The sequence below is a fragment of the Carassius gibelio genome, chromosome B8, assembly GCF_023724105.1.
Source record: "Carassius gibelio isolate Cgi1373 ecotype wild population from Czech Republic chromosome B8, carGib1.2-hapl.c, whole genome shotgun sequence".
Classification (NCBI taxonomy): domain Eukaryota; kingdom Metazoa; phylum Chordata; class Actinopteri; order Cypriniformes; family Cyprinidae; genus Carassius; species Carassius gibelio.
In genome coordinates this window covers 18,956,763-18,983,213 of record NC_068403.1, presented here as the reverse complement: position 1 = coordinate 18,983,213, position 26,451 = coordinate 18,956,763, and the positions used below count along the sequence as shown (strand labels likewise).

Sequence of the window (26,451 nt, the reverse complement as noted above, 5' to 3'; positions counted from 1 at the left end):
TCCTGGAGGTGATCATTGGCTGAGCCTTTGCCATTCTGGTTATTCTTCTATCCATTTTGATGGTTGTCTTCCGTTTTCTTCCACGTCTCTCTGGTTTTGCTCTCCATTTTAAGGCATTGGAGATCATTTTAGCTGAACAGCCTATCATTTTTTGCACCTCTTTATAGGTTTTCCCCTCTCTAATCAACTTTTTAATCAAAGTACGCTGTTCTTCTGAACAATGTCTTGAACGACCCATTTTCCTCAGCTTTCAAATGCATGTTCAACAAGTGTTGGCTTCATCCTTAAATAGGGGCCACCTGATTCACACCCGTTTCTTCACAAAATTGATGACCTCAGTGATTGAATGCCACACTGCTATTTTTTTGAACACATCCCTTTCAACTAATTCAACTAATTGCCCAATTGCACAGCCTTAAGAGCGTGCATATCATGAATGCTGGGTCTCATTTGTTTTCTGACAATCTACTGAACCTACTGGTAACTTGTTTGCCACGTAGCAATAAAAAAATTTACGAAAAACCTTGATTATTCTGGTTAGTCACATTGTACTGCTATTATTTTGAACAATACTGTACATAAATAGACAACTCATGGATTCAATTCAAATGAATAGAAAGGTCTTAAAAGACTTCAAGCACATCCAAGAACAACATCGGTTAAATGCAGTGATGTGAATCATGAGGAATTATTGATTCTAATCCCACATAATGGTTTCAGACACTTTTGTTATTTTTAAAGAAGCCTCCACCCCCCCAAAATTTTTTAAAATACTTTTCACTTGTCAATCTCACTCGCCTTAAATTCTGCACAGTAGTGTTCTAAAAGCAAGACTTATGTGTTTGAAACTGGCTGTAGATTCAATAAGATTGAGGAAGATTCCAGATACTAAAAACCAAACACCTTGAAATCATTCAGCTCCAGATCCGTCTAGACCCTCATTTTCTTTAACTTGTAAAATTAGTTAGCTTCATGCAGCTATCAAACTGTCGAAGTGCCAGAGTGCCCTCCCTCCAAAAAAAGGAAATGAAACGGGAAGCAAACGTAAAGCTATGGAATGTTCCCCAAAACAAAACAAAAAAAAGATGTAAAGGGGAACACAAGAGGCAAGCCAGTAAAGACATTATGAAACGATGAGAAACCACATGACTGCTGAATGACAGCTCTTAAAGTTCACCTCAGGATCTCTCTCTGGTCTAGAAAAGCTGGTCTCCAGACACATCATTCTGGACCATTAGGGCGTAGACTGAGATATACGCCTGTGGCCATTACAGAGCAGAAGCTCAAATCATTTAATGAGCTTCACTGCATTAATTTGTGGAAGTTTGGACTGAAACATGCAGAATCTCCCCTCAATATTTGGATTTGGCGAACAGACAAATAGGTTTAGGTGATGCAAAGGGGGAGGTAAACCTTTGGTGCTCTTTAAGCAATGCTTCAGGTGCCAGAAAAAAAAGCAATAGGTAGAAGCATATTCAAAATAAATAAATAAACCAAAATAATATGAAAACCGGGTTGATTCTGATCGATGGCAACCACCACAAGCGTGCACTAGGCCACAGACGTAAGGGGGTGGGGATGGATCGGGGCGCAGGAGGGGTAGAGGAAGGGTGGAGGGATGGAAAGATGTTGGGTGGATTGGTAGAGAACAGGAAGGACAGGGAGGGTAAGGGAAGGGTGGGGTGGGGAGGGAAGGTGGCGTTAACAGCCCAAAGGTCCCAGAGCGTCTTACCATCACAGGTGCCGTTGGTCGCGAGCGCACCAGTCTCTGGCATCGCCGCATCACAAGAAATTTGATGCATGATTATCGCGTTTATGAAGTTGGCCGCTGTCATGGTGGTCTTACCGAGTGCTCGAAGTTCGTGTTCCTGCATGGACATCACTTTGTTTTGAGTCTTTTCCCTACTTGACGCGCTGCTGATGCCATCTCCACCACGGGACGGGACGGAACTGCTGCCGCTGTTGTTTTCGGAAGCCAGCAAGGGGTGCCCTCGACTTGTGGGCAGACTGAGGTGGGCACCAGGGTTCTGGCTGTACGGAGAGGGGTATGACCCACCGGCACCAGGGCTGGCTAGCTTGGGGTCAGACTTGGAAGAGGATGAATGGTCCTGATATTTGGGCAGACCTCCACGCCCATGGCTTTTGCCCCCATCTCTATTTGAATCTTTAGCATTTGAGTCTGTAACAGATGTGTAACCCTCATTGGCTAAACCAGACCGAAGGTGCCCACTGAAGCCCTGGTAGCGAGCAGATCCTGGAGGCCTGAAGAAAGGTGAAGGGAAACAAATGATGTTGTTTATCTCGCTGGGCTTACCGTCAGACAGCAGTTTGAGCAGTGGAGACTCACCGCAGCACAGAGGGACTGTTGTGCTCAGAATTGGCCAGGCTCTTTGAGCTGGTGTTGTGCAGAACGCTAGGTCTCTGCTGCAGGCTCTCCTGGGGACGAGGGGAGAGCGGAGAGGACTGGTGACTGTATGGATGAGACGGGGGACGAGAACTGCTGCTACTGCCGCCACCCATCTGTTCTGGTGCTCCTGTTTGGACACAATGTTCAGACATTTAGCAACGCTGACCTGCATAATGATTATTGGCAAAAGTACACGAACATCGAACAACTCAATATTAATCCAATCATAATTACAGCTGTAAATCTGTATGTTAAGAAACTGAAACTAAGCTTAAATGAAATATGAAAATGAAAAAAATATATAAATATCAGATGAAATCAGTTGAAATACATTTCTAAAACGGAAATAAAAATAAAAGCTATACAGAAATTAAAAACCTCAAACTAATAAAAATGACAAGTACATTAAGATAAACAAAAACAAACTAAAAATAAAATATGAAAACAAGTCAATTAAAAATTTATAAATACTATATAAATGGATCTAAAATAACAGCTGTAAAACAGTTAATGATTTATCAAGTTCACTGTAAAATCTGTCAACACGCTAAATTAATAACAATGAATCCTATAAATATTTGCTGAAAAGAGCCCCCAAAGAAGATGATATAAAGACGTTCATTAAAGTGGCTGTACACATTCAAAGTTAAAGGCAGTGAGGGGGCTCACCTGGTCTCCAGATAGGGGCATGTTCCACGTTACCATGACCGAGAGACTTGTCTCTTTCTCTGTCCCGATCTTTCTCACGCTCTCTCTCTCGGTCTCGTTCCCTGTCCCTCTCTCGATCCCGCTCTCGGTCTCTCTCACGATCCCGCTCTCTCTCCCTTTCTCTCTCCCTTTCTCTCTCTCTCTCCCTCTCCCTTTCTCTCTCTGAGGAACTTGAACCACCTTGGATCTTGCTCATGTGAGAGGCTCCCACTGTTGAGAAATAAAAACATAAAGTGAATGACACTTATAAAGAAAATTAGTTTGAAATCACCATGTTGTTTGAGTGAGTCCGTTTCTTTGTACCTGGTGAGATGGGAGATGTGTTGTAGGCTCCGCTGGGGAAAGCTTGAGGGGTTGCTTGGATGTATGTCATACGATCCATGGGAGAGGCAGATGTTCCTACAAAAGGACGGAAAGAATGCACATGCATCTGATGATTACCAGTATGTAACATGTTGGTTTTTATTTTTGTATTCAGTTAGCAGTTATTTGGAATAGTTCTCCAAAAAAATGAAATATACCATCGTTTCCGAACTCTCATGCAATTGTCAGTGAATAATGACTTAAACTGTGCTCTATTTCTTTAGAAGATTTAAATGATGTGAAAGACAAAAGCCTCTTTAAGGAGCCCTCACCTCTGGGTGTAGGTGAGTAGGCTAAGTTAAGAGACTGCTCTCGAGGTGTAAGGCCTCTGAGCAGGTCGGGTCTCTGGGCAGCCATTGCAGCAGCGGCTGGCCACTGGTGCATCTGCTGGGAAGTAATGTAGTCATTGAAGAGTGTCTGTCTGTTCTCCAGGGCTGCTGTTTCAGGGAAACTTCTGATCAGGTAGGGTGAGTAGTGGTGAGGGTAGCCAGGGCTAGGGTGCAGGTGACGGGGCAGGTAATACGCTGCAGTGGAGACAAGAAACAAAGTCAAAACCAACTGACAAATACATTACATAATGCATGATATGCTATAACTATTTTCAAATATAAGTTTGGGGCCAGTTTTTTTCAAGTCTATTTTGTTCACCAAGGCTGCATTTATGTGTTCAAAAATAGAGTAAAAAGTTATACTGTGGAATAATATAATTTTTCTTCTATCTGAATATATTTTAAAATGTGGTTTATTCCTGTGTTTTTTAGCTTATTTTACAGCAATTAATACTCCAGTCTTCGGTGTCACATGAGATTTTAGAAATCATTCTAGAATGTTAACTTGGAGCTTAAGAAGAGTGTTATCAATGTTGAAAACAGATGTGCTGCTCACTTTTTCCCAGGATTCTTTAAACATGAAGTTGAAAAGAACAAAGAAATTGAAATCTTTTCTCACTTTTTTACATTTATTTACTGTCACTTTTGATCAATTTAAAGCATCCCCCTGCTAAAGAAGCATGCTAATTAAAAACTTTTTTTTTTACGGATCCCAAACCTTAGAAAGGTAGAATAAGAAGGAAAATTAAATGGGAAATACCCTGATGTCATTATACATTTTAATTTAAAAAATTTATAACATTTACTGGTCTGGAAATCGCACGTTTGCACCCTAATATTTGTGCTGCTGAACTGCAAATACCTGGCTCGATGATTCCCCTGGGCAGAGTTGCGGGGTCAAATGTTAGAGGTATCTGGCCATGGTACATATCCGTTCCCAGCCCCTGCAGGATCCTCTCATAGGCCAAAGACGCAGTGTGCTCACTAACTGCCAGTGGAGACTTAGTGGAGCTCACCTCTCGAGGGGTGGGAGTGGCTTTTCTCTCCTGCTGCTGGGCCTTACTTGAGCCTAAGTCACACACAGTGAAACAACATTTAAACACCATACAAACTAGCTCCTGAAAGTCAGTGATTGGTAGAACATGATACCTTCATGTGCACGCTGTGAAGTTTCTCTGCCAGACAGTGGAGAGGCTCTGTGTGAGGGCGGAGGGTAGCCGGATCGTTTGTGATCTTCATAGCCCACTGGACTGTGGTGGGGTCTGCTGCTCTGCTCTCCACTAATTGCCAATGGAGATGTACGGGACAGAGAACTGGGGGTGCTGACCACAGCGCTGGGTCGTGATTTGTTCCCAACCTCCTCATAGCGAGCCCTGTCAGACCCTCTGTGCTCAGGCCTGAGCTCCAGATGAGAGGACAGTCCAGAGTAAGGCCGAGGAGAGCTGGCGATGATGGACCGCACATCATGGCGCTTGGATGAGCCAACAGGCTCTTGTTTCAGAGGGGTACCCTGTAGAACACACATTTTGTGAATATTCAGTTAATTTGACACATGGTTGAGTGGTACTGTTTAATGTATACTGTAAAGGCAACATTTGAATCTTATCAAGCCTTGTTACTTTTGGATTTTCTTTATATTTTCTCATAATTGTGTAAATTTTCGTATTTATAGCCCTATTTCAGCAGTTTCAGACAAAACCTCTAAATATGAAATAAACATTTGTCATTTGTCAGATATCCAACCATACCAAGAAAACACCAATCAAAGCTAGTCACCTGGGTGATTGAGCCCTCCTTAGGCTTGCCTATCACAACCCCCTCAGGAGGGATCAGGTGGATGGAGCGTCCTCCCTCTTTGACGGTGGTCACCATACTGTCATGAGGGCGTGATTTAAGAATGTCAGTGGGATGACCAGGGCCACGGGGTGATGGGGAACCCTCTCTCTTCATCTGTTTAACCTCCCGGCGCTGACAGTCATCACGCGGGATTCCTGGGAGAGAAAAAAAAAAAAAAAGAGATGTAAGACAGGAAATAAGAGCAAGAGCTTGTATGAGCTAAAGGTGTTCAATCGAGGCTGAGTTTCTGAGATCATTCTGACCTTGGGATATGGATCCACGGATGTGGTGTAGATGAGGACTATCACGCTCGTGAGGCATTGCTCGACCGACCAAACCTACAAAAGAGAGAGACGGCAGGTGAAAGAATGTTAACTGGGAAAAGGATAAACAATGGAACTCTGTTGTACATGCTTGTTAAAGAAGGGCGTCTTATGCTCACCTTCATTGGCAGATATTGAGTCTCTCATGGGTGGCACACGAGGAATGCCAACCTCCATCATGTCATAGGTCCTCTTCAGCCCAGCCAGGTCTCCACGACCCTCTTCCTTAGAATTTGGACCCCCTGTGTGTTAAAACACAAACAATAGTCAGAGACAACTGCTCCCTTTATAAGGTTCTGAGCATTTGCATGTTTGTGTACACTTACGGTCAAAGGAGAGGATGTGTCCACTGACGCCCTCGTAGACTAAGGTCCCCTTAGAAGGAGTCTCTTCTCTGCTTCTCTCTCTGCTGGGGCTGTCCTCAGTGATCAGACGGGTTATTGTGCCCTTATACAAGACATCTGCAGGAGTGCCCTGAAAGAAACGACAGGAAAGGCTTGAAACAGAATGGTAATTTTTTCTTACCGTTTGTGAAACATATCCAACTGATACTTTGTTTAATGGGGAAAAAAATGTAGGGTGTAACTTGATTTTGACTGGATTTTTTATGTTTGCTTATTACTGCAAATAGGCATCATCAGAGAAGAGAAGTCATTTTGAGGGGGGAGGGGATGTCAATGCTTAGAATGAAAGACTACATGAATTCAAAAATAATGATGTGCATGGATAAATCATTCATAATAAACAAGGCAATATTACATAAAAACAGTCTAAATGACTTAAAAATAATTAAAAACATGCCACACAAAAACCTTTGTAATTTTAGGAAGACTACAATGGACATCAACGCTGGTAAGACATCCCGGGGCCTGACCTGGTTTGGCCCTTGTGTTGTGAGAAAAGAGGAAGCGAGCACTTTGTGTCACTGGTATTTCATAAGAATTATATTTTAAGGTTACTGTAATGAATAATATGATCATGTTGATTTTGTGCCACAAAAAAGGCAGACAACTATTCAAACTGTTGCAAGAAATCGCAACAGGACAAATTAATTGTAAAAGTTTGATCTTTAACTGGCTGACTGGATAATGTTTCAGCATTACTTAACACCGTATGTCGTACAGCTGCATATGCCCGTATCTCAGGTGAACTCTTACTGACAATGATTCCTTATCTCCCCATAAATCTGCCAATGTCGTCATACAGTTAAACACAGAGCTTATCTTTGGTCTGATTAAACGCTCGTCTTTACCCATTCGGATTTGCTTGAGCGTGTAATGTGTCACAGTAGGTCAGTTGGCACATTGAGTGCGTGTTTGAGTGATCAGTAACATCAGACTGCGTAGGCGTATAAACACATTAATAAAAGGAGAGAATAGGATTGGACTCTGTGTACCTGTTGCTATGGCAACTGATTACCAGTTATGTCATAATATGACGTGATAATGGCTCTGACACAAACTGCCTGTTCCATTCGCTTTTTGAAGGGGCTTTTATATGAGCAGACTGCTCACTGTTATGTGAAGATTCCAAGAATGAGAACATCACGTAACAGAAAAACACTGACACAGTTGTAACCACAATTATGAGCCAAGTTCTCTGTGCATTTTCCATTTATAAATGTGTGCTGTGCAGAAAAAAGCTCCTTACCTGAGTGATTGAACCTCCTCGATATGATATGGAAGGTTCTTGGTGCACACGTGTGCCAGGGATGCCCTTCGTGATGCTGCCACCTTGAACAGCTGGCATGGGGCCTGTGAGAGCGAGTTTTTTAATCTCTTCATGCTATGAGCCTTATTTCTGCATTTTAATCTCTTTGATTTAAAACTGAATTGAGATAAGAGATAATGATTTGTCCCAAACTCACCCCGTGACGTAGTGCTGTCCTGTGAGGAGAGATTATCCGTCTGAGAGGAGACGGCTCCGCGTGGAGATAACTGCTCCTGTTTAACCACTGGAAACCCTCCTGAGGAGACAGAAAGAGATGTTGGATGTGGAAAATGGACAGTTGATGTGTGATCTCATGACTCAAACTTACCCATTTTCCTCTGGTCCATCCATGAGAGAGCCATGGATCCTGGGGCTGGGATTTTCCCATGGTCGGAGCCATGAGAAGGGTTGTGCAATTGCACTGGAGTACCCTGCAATACAGAACAACAAGTGCATTTATGCATGTTCACATTAACGAGCCATTAAAACACTCTGAATGTATTTTACATAATATACTGATGATAGGTCCCAGTTATACGACTTGTGCTGATTTTACCTGCGTGATGGAACCACCAGGTTTGGCAGAGGAGATGAGAGGAGGGGGTTCTGGGATATGGAGAGGCCGCACTGCAGCCATTCTCTCCTGTGGCTGTAGAGTGGGGGCCAATGCTGAAAGAGGGAAATGAAAAAAAAACATATCTCAATAATATTAATAACAAAATTTCAAATATTAATGGTATTATTTACACTACTAGACAAAGTTTGGGAATAATTAAGTTTTTTTTTAAATAATTTTATGCTCAAGTCTGAATTTATTTGATCAAAAATACAGTGAAAACAGTAATGGTGTGAAATATCATGTTTTAAATGAACTGTTTTCTATTTTAACAATCTAATATGCTGATTTGGTGATCTATTATCAATAATTACTGGTGCTCAGTTATTAAAAATGGTTCTAATAACTGTCAATGTTGAAAACATTTTTTGCTGCTTTATATTTTTAGATAAGCTGTGATTTTTTTCTGAACTTTTGAAGGGATAGAAAAAGTTCAAATGATCAAAAGAATAAAGCCCTGCCAGGCCTCAAATGTAGACCCCAGCCCGGCCCGTGTCCGACAGCTTATCAGGATTACTGGCCAGAGCCCGTCTTTTTCCCCCCTTCTCCCAAAATGGCTTATACTACTGTTTCAGCTATTAAAATAATTAAGTTTTGTATTTAATTGCAAAGTGATAATATTTTGTTTAGCTTTTTAATTAGGTTTATTTAGAAAAAATTTTGGAGCATTTTTTGTTCATTAAATAGGCCTATAAGTTTTTGTTTTTTAAAGTAACGACCAAGTGACTAGCAGCAGACAGTGAGCTGATCATAGCCTATGTTCGATCAATTTAGCCTTCTCAAATCATCATGACTTGCCTAAAATAAATCTATAGATATATTAAAACAGTTCAAGCATATAAAAAGGTTTAAACACTAAACTTAGATAAATGTGGACTATATCCACGAGAGCAGAAGCTAAAGCGTGCTTTGCAGGACATGGAGGCGCCAGCGCAATCACTTGCATTTTCTTTCAGTGAAAACAACTTAAGACAACTTAACATAAAGGTAAGAGTAATACATCATTTGGAACTGTAAAGGGTCTTATTTTTTTATCTGTGTGGATTCACAGTATCAACAAAAGGTTGCACTTTTATGAAATAAAGAAAACAAACATGATGCTCTTTCTGCTGTCTCAGTAAACCTGCACATTGTTGTTTACGATGAGAGAATTTGTGAAAGAGTAGAATTCAGACAGTGAGTGCGGATTGAACAACGATCGCCTCTGATTTTCCACTGCATTCTTAAACTCAACGGAATCGTGTGAGATAGGTTTTAATATGCAACACTGTAGAAATGCTGAAAAAGAAATATGATGGAACAAATAATCCCTGATATTAATTAGATATGATCATAATTAGATATAAATAATAATAATAATAAATATTTAAAAACTGTAGTGATAATTCCCAATAATATTACGGTTTTGACTGTATTTTTTATAAAATAAAAATCTTAAATATTTAAAACTTTCTTACATTTTTTATGTTTAGCAAAGGTTATTACATTGTGTCTGTGTGTGTGTATCTATATCTATATATACACACACACACACACACACACAAAAAAAAAAAAAAAAAATTGCCTAATTAACAGGGCTACATTGTCTTACAGGGACTGTAGTGTAGCAGCTGCTCATGGCTGAGTTTGGCCATGTCTCTGGGAGAGAGCTGGTACGGTGACATCACTGGGCGGCCTAGACCAACAGCCCGAACGTCATCCGCCCCGGGTATCTTTTTACCATCCGCAAGAGGAGAGAATGCCCGAGATTTATCTGCACACATGGAAAAAACCATACAAAGGTGACTGTCAGACAGATAATTACTGGATAGCATTCTATGACAGTCTTTTTTGCAGAAGGTGAAAATGTCAAAGCTCAAATCATCACAACCCCTGCATCAAAAGCAGCAATCTCCAGTGTGAAAACACACAGACAGCAGTTATTCAGACTCTTCCTCACGCACATTCCCAGATCATCAGGCTCATCAACACACTATAAGCTGGAATCTGTGCTTAGCGGCATGCAAACACATCTGCGAATCATTCACACTACCAGAAATCAACACGCTTGATTAGAGTCTGCTCCAACAGTGAGTATACATGTGTTGTGTAAACCTACGTAATCCATGTAGCAGAGCCTGAAGCCATCTCTCGTTCCCCTCCAGCTCTGCAGGGACAGACACACTGCAGCTCATCACATGCCCATGACCCAAGACTCTCTTTCTCTCCAAGTACTCGAAAGGAGCAGTTTTGTGACAATTTAGTTCTGAGTGCCCAAATTAAATAACACCATAACAATCTATTTTTTAAAGACGTGGGTCACCTTTTTTTTTTTTTTTTTTTAGGCTTGATTGTGTTTATGGGGTGCAGTCTAACATGTGTTAATGCTTCATTTAAAAAACCTTTATTCCACAACGCTTTGTCCTTTCTCTGAGAAACGCGCTGATCATTTCCTGCTTTTATGAAGCCTCTCCCTCAGAAATAGGTGATGGGCTATGATTGGTTAGCTAGCCCAGAGTGTTGTGATTGGCTAAACTGCCTCTAGTGTGCATCTGACTGTCCCACTCCTCACCTCAGCAGCATTTGCACCGGTTGTATTGTAAACAACAACATCATCAATATCGCCCATTAGAATCATTAAAAGACAGAATCGCGATTCATATATGAATATATTTTTACGTACACCTCTAGTTTTCTCTTCCTCTTCTCTAAAGCAGCGCAGCATGGCTTCGCTCCTTTGCTGCCTTTTCTCGAAGGCAAGATTTATCTGGGTTTGTGATGTCACGAACCCAGGAAGTAACTTGTAGTGCCTACCAGCCGTTTTTGTAGACATTAAACTGACAGAATATTAAAAGACTTTAAACTGAATTTGAACTTTCAGCTTCGTAACATTGCAGATATTGTTTATGTTCAAACCGCAACATTCCACACTTACTAATGTTACAAAAGTGAAATCGCAATCAACCTCCCCTTAATGAAGTGAAATTTCCCTGTTGAGGACTCCACCCATAAATAACATGTAATAAAACTGAGATTATATGATAATCATGTTATGGTCGATAATAATAAACTAAAGAAACAAATAAATAAAAACTACTTGATTTGGGTTGTAATTGTTTTACTTTGAAAGAGGAAAGAGGCCACGGAGTGATGCGAGAGATATACAGACTAGCACAGCCATATCGGAAATTAACTGCCAGGGGCTACAAGTGAATTATACACTTTAGTGGTCATTATACAAAACACATTTGCAGACAGAATTCTGCAACTGGCCTTTCAGAATCAAGTTTGCCAAAGAGCAGTGTAATAAATATGAAATCATATCTGATGGACATTAAATAAGAACAAATAAGAACCTCTTATCTCAGCTCATACCAATATGGTCACAAATCTATTGTGATACCTAATATGTGTTCAGAGATTAAAGACTGCCAAGATAATTACAGTTGTGAACCTTAAAAAAAAAAAAGTAAAAAAAATGTAAAAACATATATATATATATATATATATATATATATATATATATATACATATATATATATATATATATATATATATATATATATATATATATATATATATATATATATATATATATATACATATATACATATACATATATATATATATATATATATATATATATATATATATACATATATACATATACATATATATACATATATATATATATACATATATATATACACATATATATATATATACATATATATATATATATACATATATATATACATACATATATATATATATATATATATATATATATATATGTGCCATCTGATATTTTCATCAAAAATTTGGATTTTTAATCAGGCTACTATATTTATGTTCAGTAAATTCACCTTAATAGCTTGGAAAAGGACCTGCACATTGTCATTAAAGTAAAATGACTCAACCTAAGCATAGGAGCTTGATAAAAATCCTAATTTTAGATGAAAATTTCTGATGGCATTTAGAGGCTTTTGCATCTGAACTCTTTATATATATATATATATATATATATATATATATATATATATATATATATATATATATATATATATATATATATATATATATATAGACACACACACACACACTTTTTTGTTTTACTGTATTTTGTTTTTCAATTGCAGTATAGTTTCAGTTTGTTTTAATATTTCAAAAATCTCAAGATTTTACTTTTTCTGTGTTTAGGTAAATCATGACAAAATTTCAGCACTATTTTGCAGACAAACAGACTAATCTATGGTCAATAGTGTATGTAAGAATAGATGTAAGAAACACAGCTCACTTTCAAAGCAAGCAGCTTTCTGTCGGTGATCTTGGACAACCTGTGAGACCAACTTGAGACCCTTAAATCTGTATTAGGAACTTTTTCAACCTAATTTGAATTTCAAGATCATTTGAAATTATTTTGCCTTTTGCCAAACAACAGTGAATGTGATGCACCCTTTGCCTATAAAGTAACAAAATTGGTTCACTAGCTGTCCAGGCTAGTGTCTAGGTGGTCGGGTCTTGGCTAAATATACACTGCCCTTTTTTACTATATTTACAACCAACACTCTTCACAGTACTCAAAAAGGCAACAACACTACTGCTCACTCCACGTGTTCAGACACACACATCAGAACTTGCTCGATTGGTGTAGTAGGCACAATCGAGGAAAACAATGGTGGTTGAGAAAGTTGGAGAGAAAAACAAACTGAAATAATAGATGAAAAGATAAAGACCAGAGGGATAAAGACCAGCTTACCTTCTCTCTCTCTCTCAGAGACACCAGGGCTACGAGTCCTGACCCGTGGGCTGCTTGAGTCTCCACCTCCCGTGTTATGCTGAGATTTGGTTGGCTGTGATTGTTGCTGTTTGGCCTCCTGGGAAGATTCATGAGCCATGGTAATCTGCTGCTGGTACAATGCAAGAGCGTGAGGCATAGCCTGCTGCTTCCCCAGCAACCTGGGCCGGTTATCACGTCCTGCTACCGACATCTCTGGCATCTACAAGCAGAGACACAAAATGCCCTTTACACAGCGTGTGAATGCTACATGAACAAGTGCCATATCATGAAAAACAATATATATTTTAATTTTTTTTTTTTTTTTAGGGAAGCACCGAATGTTCAGCAACTGAAATTAAACCGAATAAGCAAAAAGACCAAATAAATTATAGCGAATGATGATGCGACACGATCAAATAGAGGCGTGAAGTAGTTCAACAAACATGACAGCAGTGTGGAAACATTTAAAACTGTACTGTAAAATGGAAAATTATCGGACGAAAATGTTCAAAAATTTGCAGTTTTTGGCCGGAAGAGAAAAACAACCGAAAATACGAGCCGAAAATATTGGCTACATATAATATTTATGGCGTGCTGCGCTCGGCAGTATTTATGGTGCAGGTTGCATTCTCCTCTTGACTACACCATTTGACGCTCCGCTCAATATTCTACTCTATGAATGTGCATTCCGCTCATGTACCTCTCTTGCTCACCAGAAGAGCAAAGTCCACTCAAATAATGTGCTGACAGGAAATTTCTATGCAAGTATACTTGTTCTTGTTTGCAGTAGTGCTACTGTACTGTAACAAGGTGTAGGCTAGTACAGCTGTAATGGGCAACGCTGGTAAAATGATGCTCCCTTCAGTAACGATCTGCTCTGCTCACATGCTCTGATTAATAATAGCTTTGTAGGACTATACATTATTTGGATAATTTATATAAAAAATAAAAATAAATAGAAATAAAAATAAAAACTTTTGATTCTGTAACATAGAAGTTATTAAAAATAATATATTGATTATTTGTGAAGGGACATTCAGCCAAGTATGGTGACCCATACTCAGAATTTGTGCTCTGCATTTAACCCATCCGAAATGCACACACACAGAGCAGTGAACACACACACACACACTGTGAGCACACACCCGGAGCAGTGGGCAGCCATTTATGCTGCGGCGCCCGGGGAGCAGTTGGGGGTTCGATGCCTTGCTCAAGGGCACCTAAGTCATGGTATTGAAGGTGGAGAGAGAGCTGTTCATGCACTCCCCCCACCCACAATTCCGTCCAACCCGAGACTAGAACCCACAACCCTTCGATTGGGAGTCCAACCCTCTAACCATTAGGCCACGACTTCCCCTTATGGGTGCTCCGATCATGATCGGCCGATTGTTAATGTGCATCTCGTCAGTAAAGCCGGTTCTCTAATCAGCGGTAAATTCCATCAGGTGTGTGATTTCACATAGAGCAGCTGTTACTACACAGAGCCGTTGTTAACCGAGAAGATGCGCAAATAAACGCTGAAAATGAACGTGGATTTGCGCAGCTTCTCATTGAACTGCTTTTGTAGTTTTACAAGTAATGAATACAAGTTATTTTTACATTATTTTTTTTCCTTCATAATTGCTTTAGATTATAAAATGATAACGGTAATGCATTTTAGTTTCTTTCTAGGCTACTTGTACTTTTTTTTGCATCTGTTCTTATGTATAATAGCAAAGATAAAATAAAAAATAGCTGTATTGTGATTATTTATATAGTAATTAATACTAAAAAAGATGGAGGACTTCACTATCGACTTCAAATGGGTCAGTCATTGATTGTCCCATTCCAGCAATTCATAAATCTTTTTGAAGGTCTTTTAATGGAGAATTTCATTTTTGCCCCCAATTTTCTTTTTCTTTTCTTAATTGCTCAAAGTGACTCGTTTTGTCAGCACAAGTCACATTATTCTCATGAGGAACTACATGTGGAGGCAGTAAATGACAACAATGCATGCACGATATTTCAGGCGGTATGTCAAGTGTACACATGAATTGGATATGGGTCACAATTGAAAGAACGTGTAAATGGACAGAGAAAAACATCGGATACAGGCAGAATTGGGCATCAAGACCTGCAGTGTAAAGAGGCCCTAGTTATCCCAGGCTCAGCCCTGCTTATTATTTAACTTATTATGTCTTGATATTTTATACTAACAATAATTTAGACAATATTTTGCTTAGTGTTTTTTTTTGTGCTGGTACCTTGGTGCTGGTTTTGGCCTGAATATATTGCAGGCTACATTCTTTGTGGCAGTTAGTTCACAGATGTGACAACAATCACATTTAAGAAGGCAATAGTTTTTTTCCAGGATTTATTTTTTACCTTTACAAGAGCAATAATTTTAAACCGTATTAGAGGTATGCATCATCTATGGAGCTAAAAACACCAACTGGTGGCGGCAAGTCATTGTCTTAATGAGTCATTCATTCATTCATTCATTCATTAAACAGATTTGTTGAAATGGCTGATTAATTCAGTAATGGAGCAAGTGACTGTCGTCATGAATGAGTCACTGAATAATTAACTCACCCGATTTAAAAAAGCAGACTCACTGAGAATAGAAACATTGTTGTGTATGGGTATTATCTTTGTGGAAATACAGAAAAAAAACCCAGACAATATTCTGAACATAACTCGCAATTAGGGGTGTAACGATTCACTTGTTTTCTTGATGCATCGATTACAAACCCTGCCGAATCATATGAATCGATCTTGAAACATGATTTTTGAATCGTGAATCGCTGATCTTGTACAGTAATCGATTAAAAATGCTATCTATAGCGATTCAATGCTTTTAAAAATGTATACACATTAAATTACTACACGCACAAATTAATGGAGACCTTGAAGAGTGTTCGTGAATCGTGCCTCTTATCTCTCCTTTACGCGATCTACTGTTTACCGCCTGTGACTGTCACAGGATTGCGCTCGTACTCTGTCCGTCTCTGATGCAGATGACGTGTGATCTATAGGACTGGTGGCTAGTAATGCTAACGTGAAGTAGTTTTACTTTTCTGTAGTTTGTCAATGGCTCTCTGCATCTTACCGACGGAGTTACTGGAGCCGCCAACAGCTGTATTTATTGCATGGACGGAGCAGAAATGTAAGTGTCTAAATCATACGCACAGATCCATTGAATGATAAATGTTTTTAAACAATGCGGATGAACCGAATATACGAAGGAAACTTTTTAAATTAACCACAGCATTAACAACGACCTTGAAATAAGAGCGCGAAATTTATCTGATAATCAGATGCATGAAAGTAGCGTTGTTTCATTAGCAAACAGACATCTGGCGCGTTTTCTCTCAGAATCATTCGCTGATGAAGAGGAAAAGTTAAATAGAGATGAAGACGTTTTCAGACTGAAAGAGAAGCGATCTCGCTCTCATAGACGTGCCAGGCTATATCTGCAGCTAAACTGAATAAAAGCAGAATGAACTGATGAAACTAAAAAACACCCACAAACAATTTATGAATGATGCAGTGCTAATTGACATTTATTACAGTACAGAAACTATAAAGTATATTTTCTACCTTATTCTGTGCAGAAAATTTTAATAATTGCTAATTAAATGTAGCCTAGTATATGAAACAATAATAAAATTGCCATTAGGAAAAAAATATCGACTACAAATGATTGATTATTGTCCAGCAGTGCATTTGATTTATTACAGCTAATTCAAAGTTATAAAAAAAGATAATTCCTTGTAAAAAAATAAATAATAATAATTATAATTATTATTATAATAATAATAATTATTATTATTATTTTTATTATATAGGCTACATACATAAAATTATTTCTGTCACTTCTGAAATTTTGGCTACGCCCCTGGTGTGACAAAATGTTAGCTTATACATAATACTCTTTAAGCTCTTTTTTAAAACTTGGCTTACATAAATTTTTACGTATGCCATGTCGCATCATTAAAGTAGCATTTTACAATGGACAAAAGTTTTTTTTGTTTTTTTTTTTAACCTATGGTTATCTAATAAATGCTACTGTAATTTACCCCCTGACTAAGCATTTAAAGAATTTAGTAGAAGCATTTAAATAATTCCGTGAATGCACTTAAAGAATGCAGAATCGTTATAATCGAATCGTTCTAAATTTGCAAAAATCGTTCTTGAATCGAATCGAAAACCTATGAATCGTAATCGAATCGAATCGCTGCCTTGCCAAAGATTCACAGCCCTACTCGCAATATTAACTTTGTTGTTTATTGGCTGGTATAAAATCAGTAAACTGTATAAAAATCTATATCAAGTTTGAAACCATGCTGATATTTGGGGGAAAAACAGCATTGTCTGATATGATATTGCTTAACTACATTATATACAAATACCACAAAAACTCAAATGAGTATTTTAAGTACATTATACTAGGCTGCATCCCAGACATGTGTTGAGTGAGCAACATACTTGATAATGTCAGCTCACACATTATTTAAACAACAAATATGGTGTCATCATAGAAAATGAATATTGCACACCCCTAATGACCGCCCTCATCCACATCATTGTTTTTAAACAGGGTGGTGTTCACAAAAGGTTAATCAATCATAACAGAGGTCATTCACGTGCAGTCTTAAATGAACAGAACCAAAAACAACCAGTTTGAGTCATTTAAAACAATTACGCTTGTTTTGTTGAGACTAACACCTTGTAAGCTCCTCTTAGAACAGCACATATCAGTTTCCACACCTCTCCTCTTGCCAGAGCTCTGACGGTCTGGCTGTTAGCTCATCATAAGTGTCTGAATAGCTAAGAGCAGAGGTGGAAAACTAGCATCTCATGGGAATAGTAACCATGGCAACATGGATAGAAGATGCTAATCTGAGTAATCTGGCCAGATGCGGCTGTAGTTAACATGAAAAGCTCATGAATTTCATAGCACGAGTGGCTGAAAATAAAGAAGAATGTCAGTATGGGTAAGTACTTACTATGGGAGGTATAGCAGCTGCTCTCTGCTTGAGCTGTTTGAGGTCCAGTGGTTTCTGAACTGGAGAAGTGATCACTCCATCATGGGCGAAATTCAACAAACTCGGCCTAGCAGACGTCATTGTGTTGAGAGTGAGAAGAGCAGAGAAGAGTTATTGCTTAATATGGTCAAAGCCTCATTCTCTCTTATTTACGGTCTTTGTAAACAGCCCATTAATGCCACAAAACCACAAACACAAACACTTAATCATCATCGCAACACACATAAACAAATATAGCCTTTCCACATGCAGTCTTATGGAAATGTAAAATGCAAAATACACAAAAGACAGCCAGACAGACACACACACTTCTCGCTGTGTTATGTTTGGCGAGCTCACAGGCTAATGTTTCCCCTGACTCGGCCAACATATACAGTGTTTGCTGTCATGGAAAAAATAGAGTCCTACAGGACAAATCAACAATCCCTGCCTCCTTAACCACAAAACACATCAGACCCCACCCAAGCAACCAATCAGCCCTCGCTCTCATACACACTCGCACCTGTTCTTTTCTGAGCTTTCCGTCTCCTCCACCTCATCTGCGCTGCATGTGGCGCTGGAGTCGCTGTCTTGAGCTCCACTCTTTCCTCCATGCTCTTTCTTTTTTACCTCTTTCTTGCCCTCCTCCACCTCCAGGGCAGGAGGCTTCTTATCATCTCCTGCTGCCTCCTTATCACACTCCTCCGGTTCGGTCTTTACCTCCTGCTTCACTCCTCCCTGTTCCACCTCTCCTTCCTCCACTTTTGGCATTTCATCCGGCCCCTTGTCCGGAACTGCCATGTCCTTGTCCGTGGAGGACGAGGAGGAAGTGGGTGCAGTTTTGGGCCGTGCCGAGCCCTCTTCTTTGACCTTGCTGTCATCTGAGGAGCGTGGGGAAGGGAGGCTCTCAGTGTCTGAGCTGTTATTGGCTCCACCTGAAAAAAAGAACATAGTAAACATCGTAAGAGCGCAGGGCACGAATATCAGCTGATCTGTTATGTGTGATTGGATTGGAAAGGTGTTTTGTTTTGGGCAATTCATTTTTCAATTTGGGGCCCTTGAAAATTCTATTATTTGTTTTATCCATGTTTAAACATTTCGTTCATGTTCTGGAATATAAATCTGATTATGGACATCATAACTTACATTTTGGTAAAATACAATACTGTTCAAAAATTTGGGGGTGGTAAGCTTCTTTTAATGTTTTTTGAAAGAAGTCTCTTATGCTCACCAAGGGTGAAAAAAATAAAATGGGGAAAAAATAAATAAATACAGATTATAGATTTGTATCTATTTAAAAATGTTATTTAACTCTGTGATGGCGAAGTTGAGTTTCTCAGCTTCATTCATAACCAAACAAACATTTTCAGAAATGCTTGTCCTCTGAAATGATTGGACAGCAGTATTGGGACAGTGATTTAAAAAAGTGATTCTTCGATATATTAAGCAAAACTACAAATTGCACTTATAAGAACCAAAGACACCTTTAATTAAAAAAATATATATTTTTAGGCAAGTAAAGTACAAAGGATTTACCTAATTTATTTAATAAATTATGAAGAGGAAGTAAAAATTCCAAAATGGTGAAATTCTGACAAATGTACATTTCTTTATTGTTGAAAGTAGAAAAAAGCCATTAAACAGATACCATAAACAGAAAAGGCTAATATAGCTTGTCCTTTAAAATGTAACGATTGCTTTAAAAAACATTAAATATTAAAATCATCCAGGGGCACATACAAAAAAAAAAAGCTCTTATCTGAATCTAACATGTCCTTTGTCAAATCAAAAAGTAAACGTAACCAGTAAATACACAGCGGGGGATTATGATAAGCCTCATTTTCCCACTGGCATAACAAACCCCAGCCGTTGAGTGTGCTCTCCCAACTGGATGTAATTACACAATAACCATAACATAATAAGCACTTCCCTTGCTGGCTTTCTTTCACAAGCTTTGACCTGATAAATGTGGCTTTATGAAAGCTTACGAAAGCTATTTATCAGCAAGCCACACCTGATTGCCAAACACACAGCACAAAGCATTTATTTGATAGCTGCCTGGCAGACTTGTGGAAGTACGACGTCCACAGCATGACACGCACTTTGACACCTAGACAGTTTGATCGCTCTGCTATAACACAACCACTTCACAAACCGCCGCTCTCCTGGAAAAGCAATTCATGCTTGTGCAGACAGCGTCGCCTCTTTCTCAGAACTTGACAAAAAGTAGGTCAGGGTTGTATCACGGGTGAGGTCATAGGTGAGTCTAGGCCTCGTGTGCATGATATTCTGAGAAAAGCACTCTGCCATTTGATTCGAGCTGCTGTGGGACTTCCTGGCAACCACAAAACCTCACGAGGTGTTTGGTTTCAGTGTGAACCGTTTCATAGCTACGGCTGATAACATAATTACCAAACTGCTCATTTGTTTTTTCAGATCTGAACTTTGAGTTTCATTACTTCTATTACAAAAAGTCAGTGAGTAATGTGCAACAAATGACTGTGTTTAAATGTACATTAGTCTTTGTGTAATAATTACTGCATGATGATGTGGCGCTGTGAGTGTGCAAGAATCAAGCGTTTGCGTCCATACCCTCTCCGTCCTCCTGAGCCTCCTCCTCATTGCCGCTGACTCCCGATCCCTCCATCTCTTCTTCCTCTGCAGCAGATGGAGCACTGGCTTCCTCGTTCTGAAGAGCTTTACCTTTACGTCTGGCCTTACGCTCTTTCTCCTACAACGAACACAAGCACAAAAACAACAACATGAAACCAATACTACAGACGGTTATAAATAATTCAATGTGCACTCTCTAAGAACTGACCGATTTTATTTTATGCTGTTGCAGAATCTCATCCAGTTTCTGTCTCTTCTTGTAGTTAAAGTAGAAGTTCTTGCACTGGGAGACTGTTTTGGAGCCCACCATCTTGGCGATAGCAGACCAATTTCTGCCATACTGGAGCAGACCTATGAAAGTGAGAGAAGGAACATTCTCACTTTAACGTAGAAACAGGAACAGAACTGTGAGTGAAAGAGTAACTACCGTCATAGTTATTTCAACACATCAGAGACAGCGTCATCGTCTGCATGACAAAACTAAAATGTCCCTTTATTGATATGGAGAAAGGGAAATGATGAGAAAACCCCTATTATAGCCAGACTGATTAATTGCAACTGCATTTTCAAATAGACAACAAGTATTTGAAATCAAATCAATGCATCCTTGGTCACAAACATTTTAAGAGCAGCATATGTGCAGGTCTCTTTTTTTTTCCCCTTTAATACCTGCTGTCCCACTAAGTCACATGCACTCAAAATAGGGCAGCACCAAGGCTGTTACAGTTTATATAAGATTTATATTACACACTGCCTAACACACAAAATCCCTGTGCGCTGGGTAACGGAAGCCTCGAGCGTTCCCATTTGCCCAGCCTCACGCCGTCATTAAGAAAAAAAACTCAATAAAAGGTCAAAGTGTGCTGTAGCTTGCAATCTGAAGGAGGAAAGTGGGGCAACAGCCTAACATTAACTGTTCTCAATCATTTAACACCAAGTTAGCGCTCAGCAGACATCAGCCAAGTCATTGTGTGCTGGTTAGCTTCACATTAGGAACCTATCTTGTCCAGTCTAAATGGCTGCTTTGATTTATATCGCTAGTGACCACAATAAAGCACTCCTGCCCTCCACATCAAAGCTACAAGACAGTCAGAGTAGATTGCACAGGGATGGAGAGAATGAGATGGAAAGATAAAATGAAGAGTGTAAGTGCAAAAAAATGCCCTTAGTGACATACAAACAAGCAAAGCAAGAAATCATTTGAAGTCTGATTTGTATGCTTATCCTCACCATCTCTGAACCTTGTTTCTGTCTCTGTTTATTCTGCAAACTTGCAGTTGTTTGTCAGAAACGCACGCACATCCTAATCTATGTAACATGGCAAACACACACAGACACTGCAGTGCAAAGGCATATTAAATAATAGCCTGCTTAGTAATGTGCACATACACAATTACCCAGAAGTACTTCTGCATAACAGGTCAAAAGTCAAGGAAACTCCATTCTTGCACAATCCAACAAGAGACAAAGTAGCGGTTAAATCCAGTGAAGGGTCAAAAACTGTCCTAAACTTCCTGAAATGCAGGTTTCATTCGTCTTCAATTTTAAAACATTACATTTTGTCCAGTACCTCCAAATGTTAAGAGTACTCCAGTAGGATAATGCTGTCCAATCAGCTTCAGTAATTCAAAGGCATGTACCGATGCTACATCCAATTGAAATCCTCAGCATTGGCCCACTGTGGATCATCCAATCAGGGAGTTGCATAAAAGCAAATATGCAGCCCTCTGGTCCACTCTTCTCTATTATTCCATCAGTCTTTTCTTCTTCGCTCAAATGCTTTCCATGGAAATGCACAGCAGAGGCTCTCGGAGTTCCAGAACAGCATGAGTAAGAAAAAGAAAGTAGAAGAGAGAAAAAGGGAGTGGCGTTTAGGAGGGAAATGAGCTCCCCTTCTTCCTCTGATAGTTGCGATGTCGTTTCTCTGATTCTCTCCAAACAGAGCAGCCCTTCTCTTTTTCTTCTCTCTCTCTCTATTTATCAAACTCACACGCTTTCTCTCGCCAGTCCTCTCTCTCTTTCTGTCTCAAGACCACAGTTTTTTTCCACTCGTCTTCACTGGCTGCCGCTTGGCTGGACTTTAACAGCAAAGTGAAGCTGAGATGCAGTGACTCCACCTCCCTAATGCCCGTCCTCCCTCCCTCCCTCCCTTCACAACCTCATCTGATCTCTTCTATCATTCTCTCTCTTCTGCGCACTCTAATGCATATTATCTGTGCCAAAACACATCTATGCTCAAACACACAAAAACAAACAAACAATGAGAGCAAGAGATTGTGGCAGAAATAAAAAGAAAGCGATTGGAGAGGTTTGATGTTGATATCATGAGAAAGCAGAGAGAAAGCTATTCCTAACTGACCTGCTTTTCTTCTTCAATATGACCTCTACACACAATCTTTAACAACAGTGTGAGAGAGGGAGAAACAGGGAGGCTTGCCAAATCCTCTAATTCGTGCCAACCCACAATTCAGCCACTTCCTTTCTCTCTGCACTCCAACAACTGAATCTAACCACTCACTCAATGTTTCAGAAAGAATGAACTAAAAGACAGGGAGAGAGAAAGAAAAAAAGAGAAAGAGACAAATTCAAAGACAGACAGATAAAAAGAAAACAAAAAGAAAATTATAAATAAAATATATAAAATATTTTTTTTTTTATAAAAAAATAAAATCTAGCAGAAGACAGACAGAAATAAAAGAAAAAGAGAGACAAAAACAAAGAGATAGACGTAATGGAAGACAAAGATGGAATGAAAGAAAATATAAATTTAGAGAGAACAAACAACAGAAAAAGATAAAAAGACATACTTAACATAACACAGGGAAATAAAGACAGAAACAGACAGAAAAACAACACGTGAGACAGAAAGAAAAAAGAGTGAGAGACAAAGACTAAGAGAACAACAGAAAAAACAAAAACACCACCACAAAAATAAAGACAGCTGGAAAAGGAAAGGGCGCTTACACACTGCAGCTAAATCCAGTTGTCACTCCTCTTCAGAGAGCTGAATCTTGTTCTGTTCACATTGACTTCACTTATTCATAGGAGTGACAACTGAAGCGACTTGCTCGTGTTTATTTAAATACAGCTCAAAACTGCAGTGTATGTGGCAGTGTGTGCTTGGGGAGAGAATTATATGAAAAAATTAAAAAAATTTCACATTTATCAGCATTTACAAGATTTAAAAAGAACACGGGAGGAGAGCTGTGTACAGTAGCTCTAGGTTTTATGTTACACAAGTCTTTATCCTTGCCATCAAGTGCCCCCACGGCCACATACACACTCACTTCCCCTCATTTACTCAGAGATGTGAACACAAGCGAGGCCACCCTGCCTTTAAAAGGCTGTGCCAGTGTGCGGTAGTCACAGAGCAGAGCTGCTCTCTCTCCCTCTGTGTGGAGGAATGCAGCGAAACGGCCAGGTGCCATTAACATATATTACTCTTGTCTCCCTCTCCTGCTTTAATAATGATCACAGATTTGCACATTAGCATAGAGAGCTGTAAGCGGATTTAAAAAGCACAGGCAAGGTAACTGGCTGGTGTTAAGAGGGTCATGGGGTGAGGGGTGGCAGTATATTTGGGAACAGAGTAATAAAAAGACAAAGACAAAGCTGGTACCCTGAGGGTAATAACAGCAGCGTTGGCAAAAATCACAGTCTAGGCTTGGTTTTGATGTTAACCAGACACATAAGATAAAAATTGCAAGTTGGGGAAATTATATGAATGAATGAATGAATGAATGAATGAATGAATGAATATTAATAAATTACTAGGTTAAATAAAAGTGGTTTGTGCATTAAAATAATTTCTTTAAATCTATAAATGAAAAATGTTTATAAATAAATAAGGTTCTTGCAGAATTGAATGAATGAATAAATGAATGAATGAATAGATAGATTAGAAAAGATAGAAATAAATAGGATTCTAGTGTCACAGTTTATTTAAATGTATACATTAATGAATGAAAATGTATGTGTGTGTGCATAATAATATTTTAAGTGTTTTTTTTACATCTTTCTCTGACCCTTTTCTAAGTAGATGACCTTTAAGACTGCATGAGAAATTCACTAACTGCTTTCAAGTTACTGAACAGAAAATAGGCATATAATGTAAAAGAAAAAAATAATAATGTGTTTACTTGCTCAGAGTTGTGATGTACTGTGTTGCAATACTGTGTCAACTTCTGAATGAGCTAATTTTGCAAATTAATCATCATGCATTAACACCAAACCCTAATTTTAAAAGAGCGTTCTTCTAAATTAATGTGAAGATCTATAAAATCTATTCATTATATAAATGGATACTTGTTGTCATGGAGCGCAGGACAAGTTCTTGTGATTTTAAACAACAAACTTGATTAGGCCCAGGGGACTTTATCATTAATGAAATGTTATTAAGTTGGAGATCCTGTGAGTGGTGTGGAGCAGGCTGCTTGAATGATCAGATGTGATGTGCCAGAGAAACAGAGAGCTGTTCACAGAGCGACGTGGAAGTAGCTCATCTAAATTAGGTCAACAGAGCATCCGTTTAACACACTAACAGTCTACATTACAGACCCAACACTGACACATACAAGTAAGAAGATGAGACCTTTGCTCTTTATTCAAACTTTCTGTTTTACGCATATAACACCCCATGAAGTTTTGAAGGTCCATTAATGAAGCTCTTATTCTTAAACTATGAGTAAATGACATGTCTGGATATCCAGCTATCATATAAAGATGTGCCTCGCACATAAAGACACATTATTATGTGTATCACTAAGTGCATGTATGTGAAATGAGGCCAAGGGCACAGTGTGTGATCTAGTGCTCATGTAAATGTTTGTGGAGTTGCTAGGCTAAGTGTTACAGGTCTTATCAGGCCGAGTTACATCTATTTAACTAAACAGGGATATACGAACTGTCAACACTTTAAAATTATATTTTGATCCAATCCACCTAATAAAAAAACACTGAGGAGCCATTCACACAGAATGCGTCTTTGCGTATAAAAATGTGAGGTGCAGCGCTCAGGCTACATCTTAAAATCCCTATAAAACTTAATAGAAATTCAACTCTATATTCTTTCAATTTAAGTCAAACATAGAATAGTTTATCCTTTTAGCTAATACTTTAAACATTTTATAAAAAAAAATGTTGGTTAACAAATAGAAATTCTCTGAAAAACAACAAAAAAGCTTAAAAATAGTTAAAGACTTCAAACTCAGATACCTGAAAGACTGTACCTCGCTACGGATTACATAATCTGAGAATATTTGTTTTCGATCTAAATTTGTTCAATTTAAAAGTAGACGCTTTAAATTTTCAGATGCAGGAAAGACTGTGCCTCACTTTAGTTTCATTCGGATTGCATAATCAGATTATATTTGCTTTCAATTTGAATTTGTTTATTTAAAATAAGACACTTCAAACTCAGACACGGGAAAGACTGTACCTCACTTTAGTTTCATATGCATTACATAATCAGATATATATTTTGTTGTGTTATTTGTTCATTTAAAAGTAGACAAGCATTCTATAGACATATTTCTCATGTCTGTGTCAAATTTCGCTGAGTTTGTGACGTGTAGAAAGTTGCTCACTGAGACCTAGACGGCAGAAAGTGGACCCTGTTTGTTTTGTTTATTTTGCAAAAGCAGTGTTTTGTTGTTATTGTCAGTGTACACAAATAAATGTAGGCCCTTTTTAGATTCAATAGATTTTAGTCTTCTCTGTATCAGAGTATTTAAGGTTACTCTGTGAATCAGGAAAAATTGAAAGTGAACACGCTGGCGCGCA

At 38.7% G+C, this 26,451-nt stretch overlaps 1 protein-coding gene across 2 annotated transcripts in view; it reads right to left on the bottom strand.

Moving 5' to 3' along the window:
- LOC127964064 (nuclear receptor corepressor 2) overlaps positions 1–26,451 on the bottom strand; it is a 116,895-nt gene that overhangs the window by 9,966 nt on the left and 80,478 nt on the right. The window contains exons 18-39 of one of the 2 annotated variants that reach the window (XM_052564214.1): positions 20,879–21,021; positions 20,650–20,788; positions 18,581–18,992; positions 18,040–18,145; positions 13,031–13,271; positions 10,391–10,438; positions 9,884–10,045; positions 8,233–8,345; positions 8,005–8,107; positions 7,834–7,932; positions 7,617–7,720; positions 6,293–6,440; positions 6,086–6,208; positions 5,907–5,981; positions 5,584–5,798; positions 4,957–5,317; positions 4,670–4,876; positions 3,751–4,002; positions 3,419–3,514; positions 3,077–3,325; positions 2,348–2,534; positions 1,733–2,262 (exon numbers count right to left, since the gene is read on the bottom strand). In XM_052564214.1, the coding sequence (XP_052420174.1) occupies positions 1,733–2,262; positions 2,348–2,534; positions 3,077–3,325; positions 3,419–3,514; positions 3,751–4,002; positions 4,670–4,876; positions 4,957–5,317; positions 5,584–5,798; positions 5,907–5,981; positions 6,086–6,208; positions 6,293–6,440; positions 7,617–7,720; positions 7,834–7,932; positions 8,005–8,107; positions 8,233–8,345; positions 9,884–10,045; positions 10,391–10,438; positions 13,031–13,271; positions 18,040–18,145; positions 18,581–18,992; positions 20,650–20,788; positions 20,879–21,021 (4,113 nt within the window). The remainder of the gene's footprint in view (positions 1–1,732; positions 2,263–2,347; positions 2,535–3,076; positions 3,326–3,418; positions 3,515–3,750; positions 4,003–4,669; positions 4,877–4,956; positions 5,318–5,583; positions 5,799–5,906; positions 5,982–6,085; positions 6,209–6,292; positions 6,441–7,616; positions 7,721–7,833; positions 7,933–8,004; positions 8,108–8,232; positions 8,346–9,883; positions 10,046–10,390; positions 10,439–13,030; positions 13,272–18,039; positions 18,146–18,580; positions 18,993–20,649; positions 20,789–20,878; positions 21,022–26,451) is intronic. The other variant, XM_052564215.1, reaches the window with a different exon arrangement.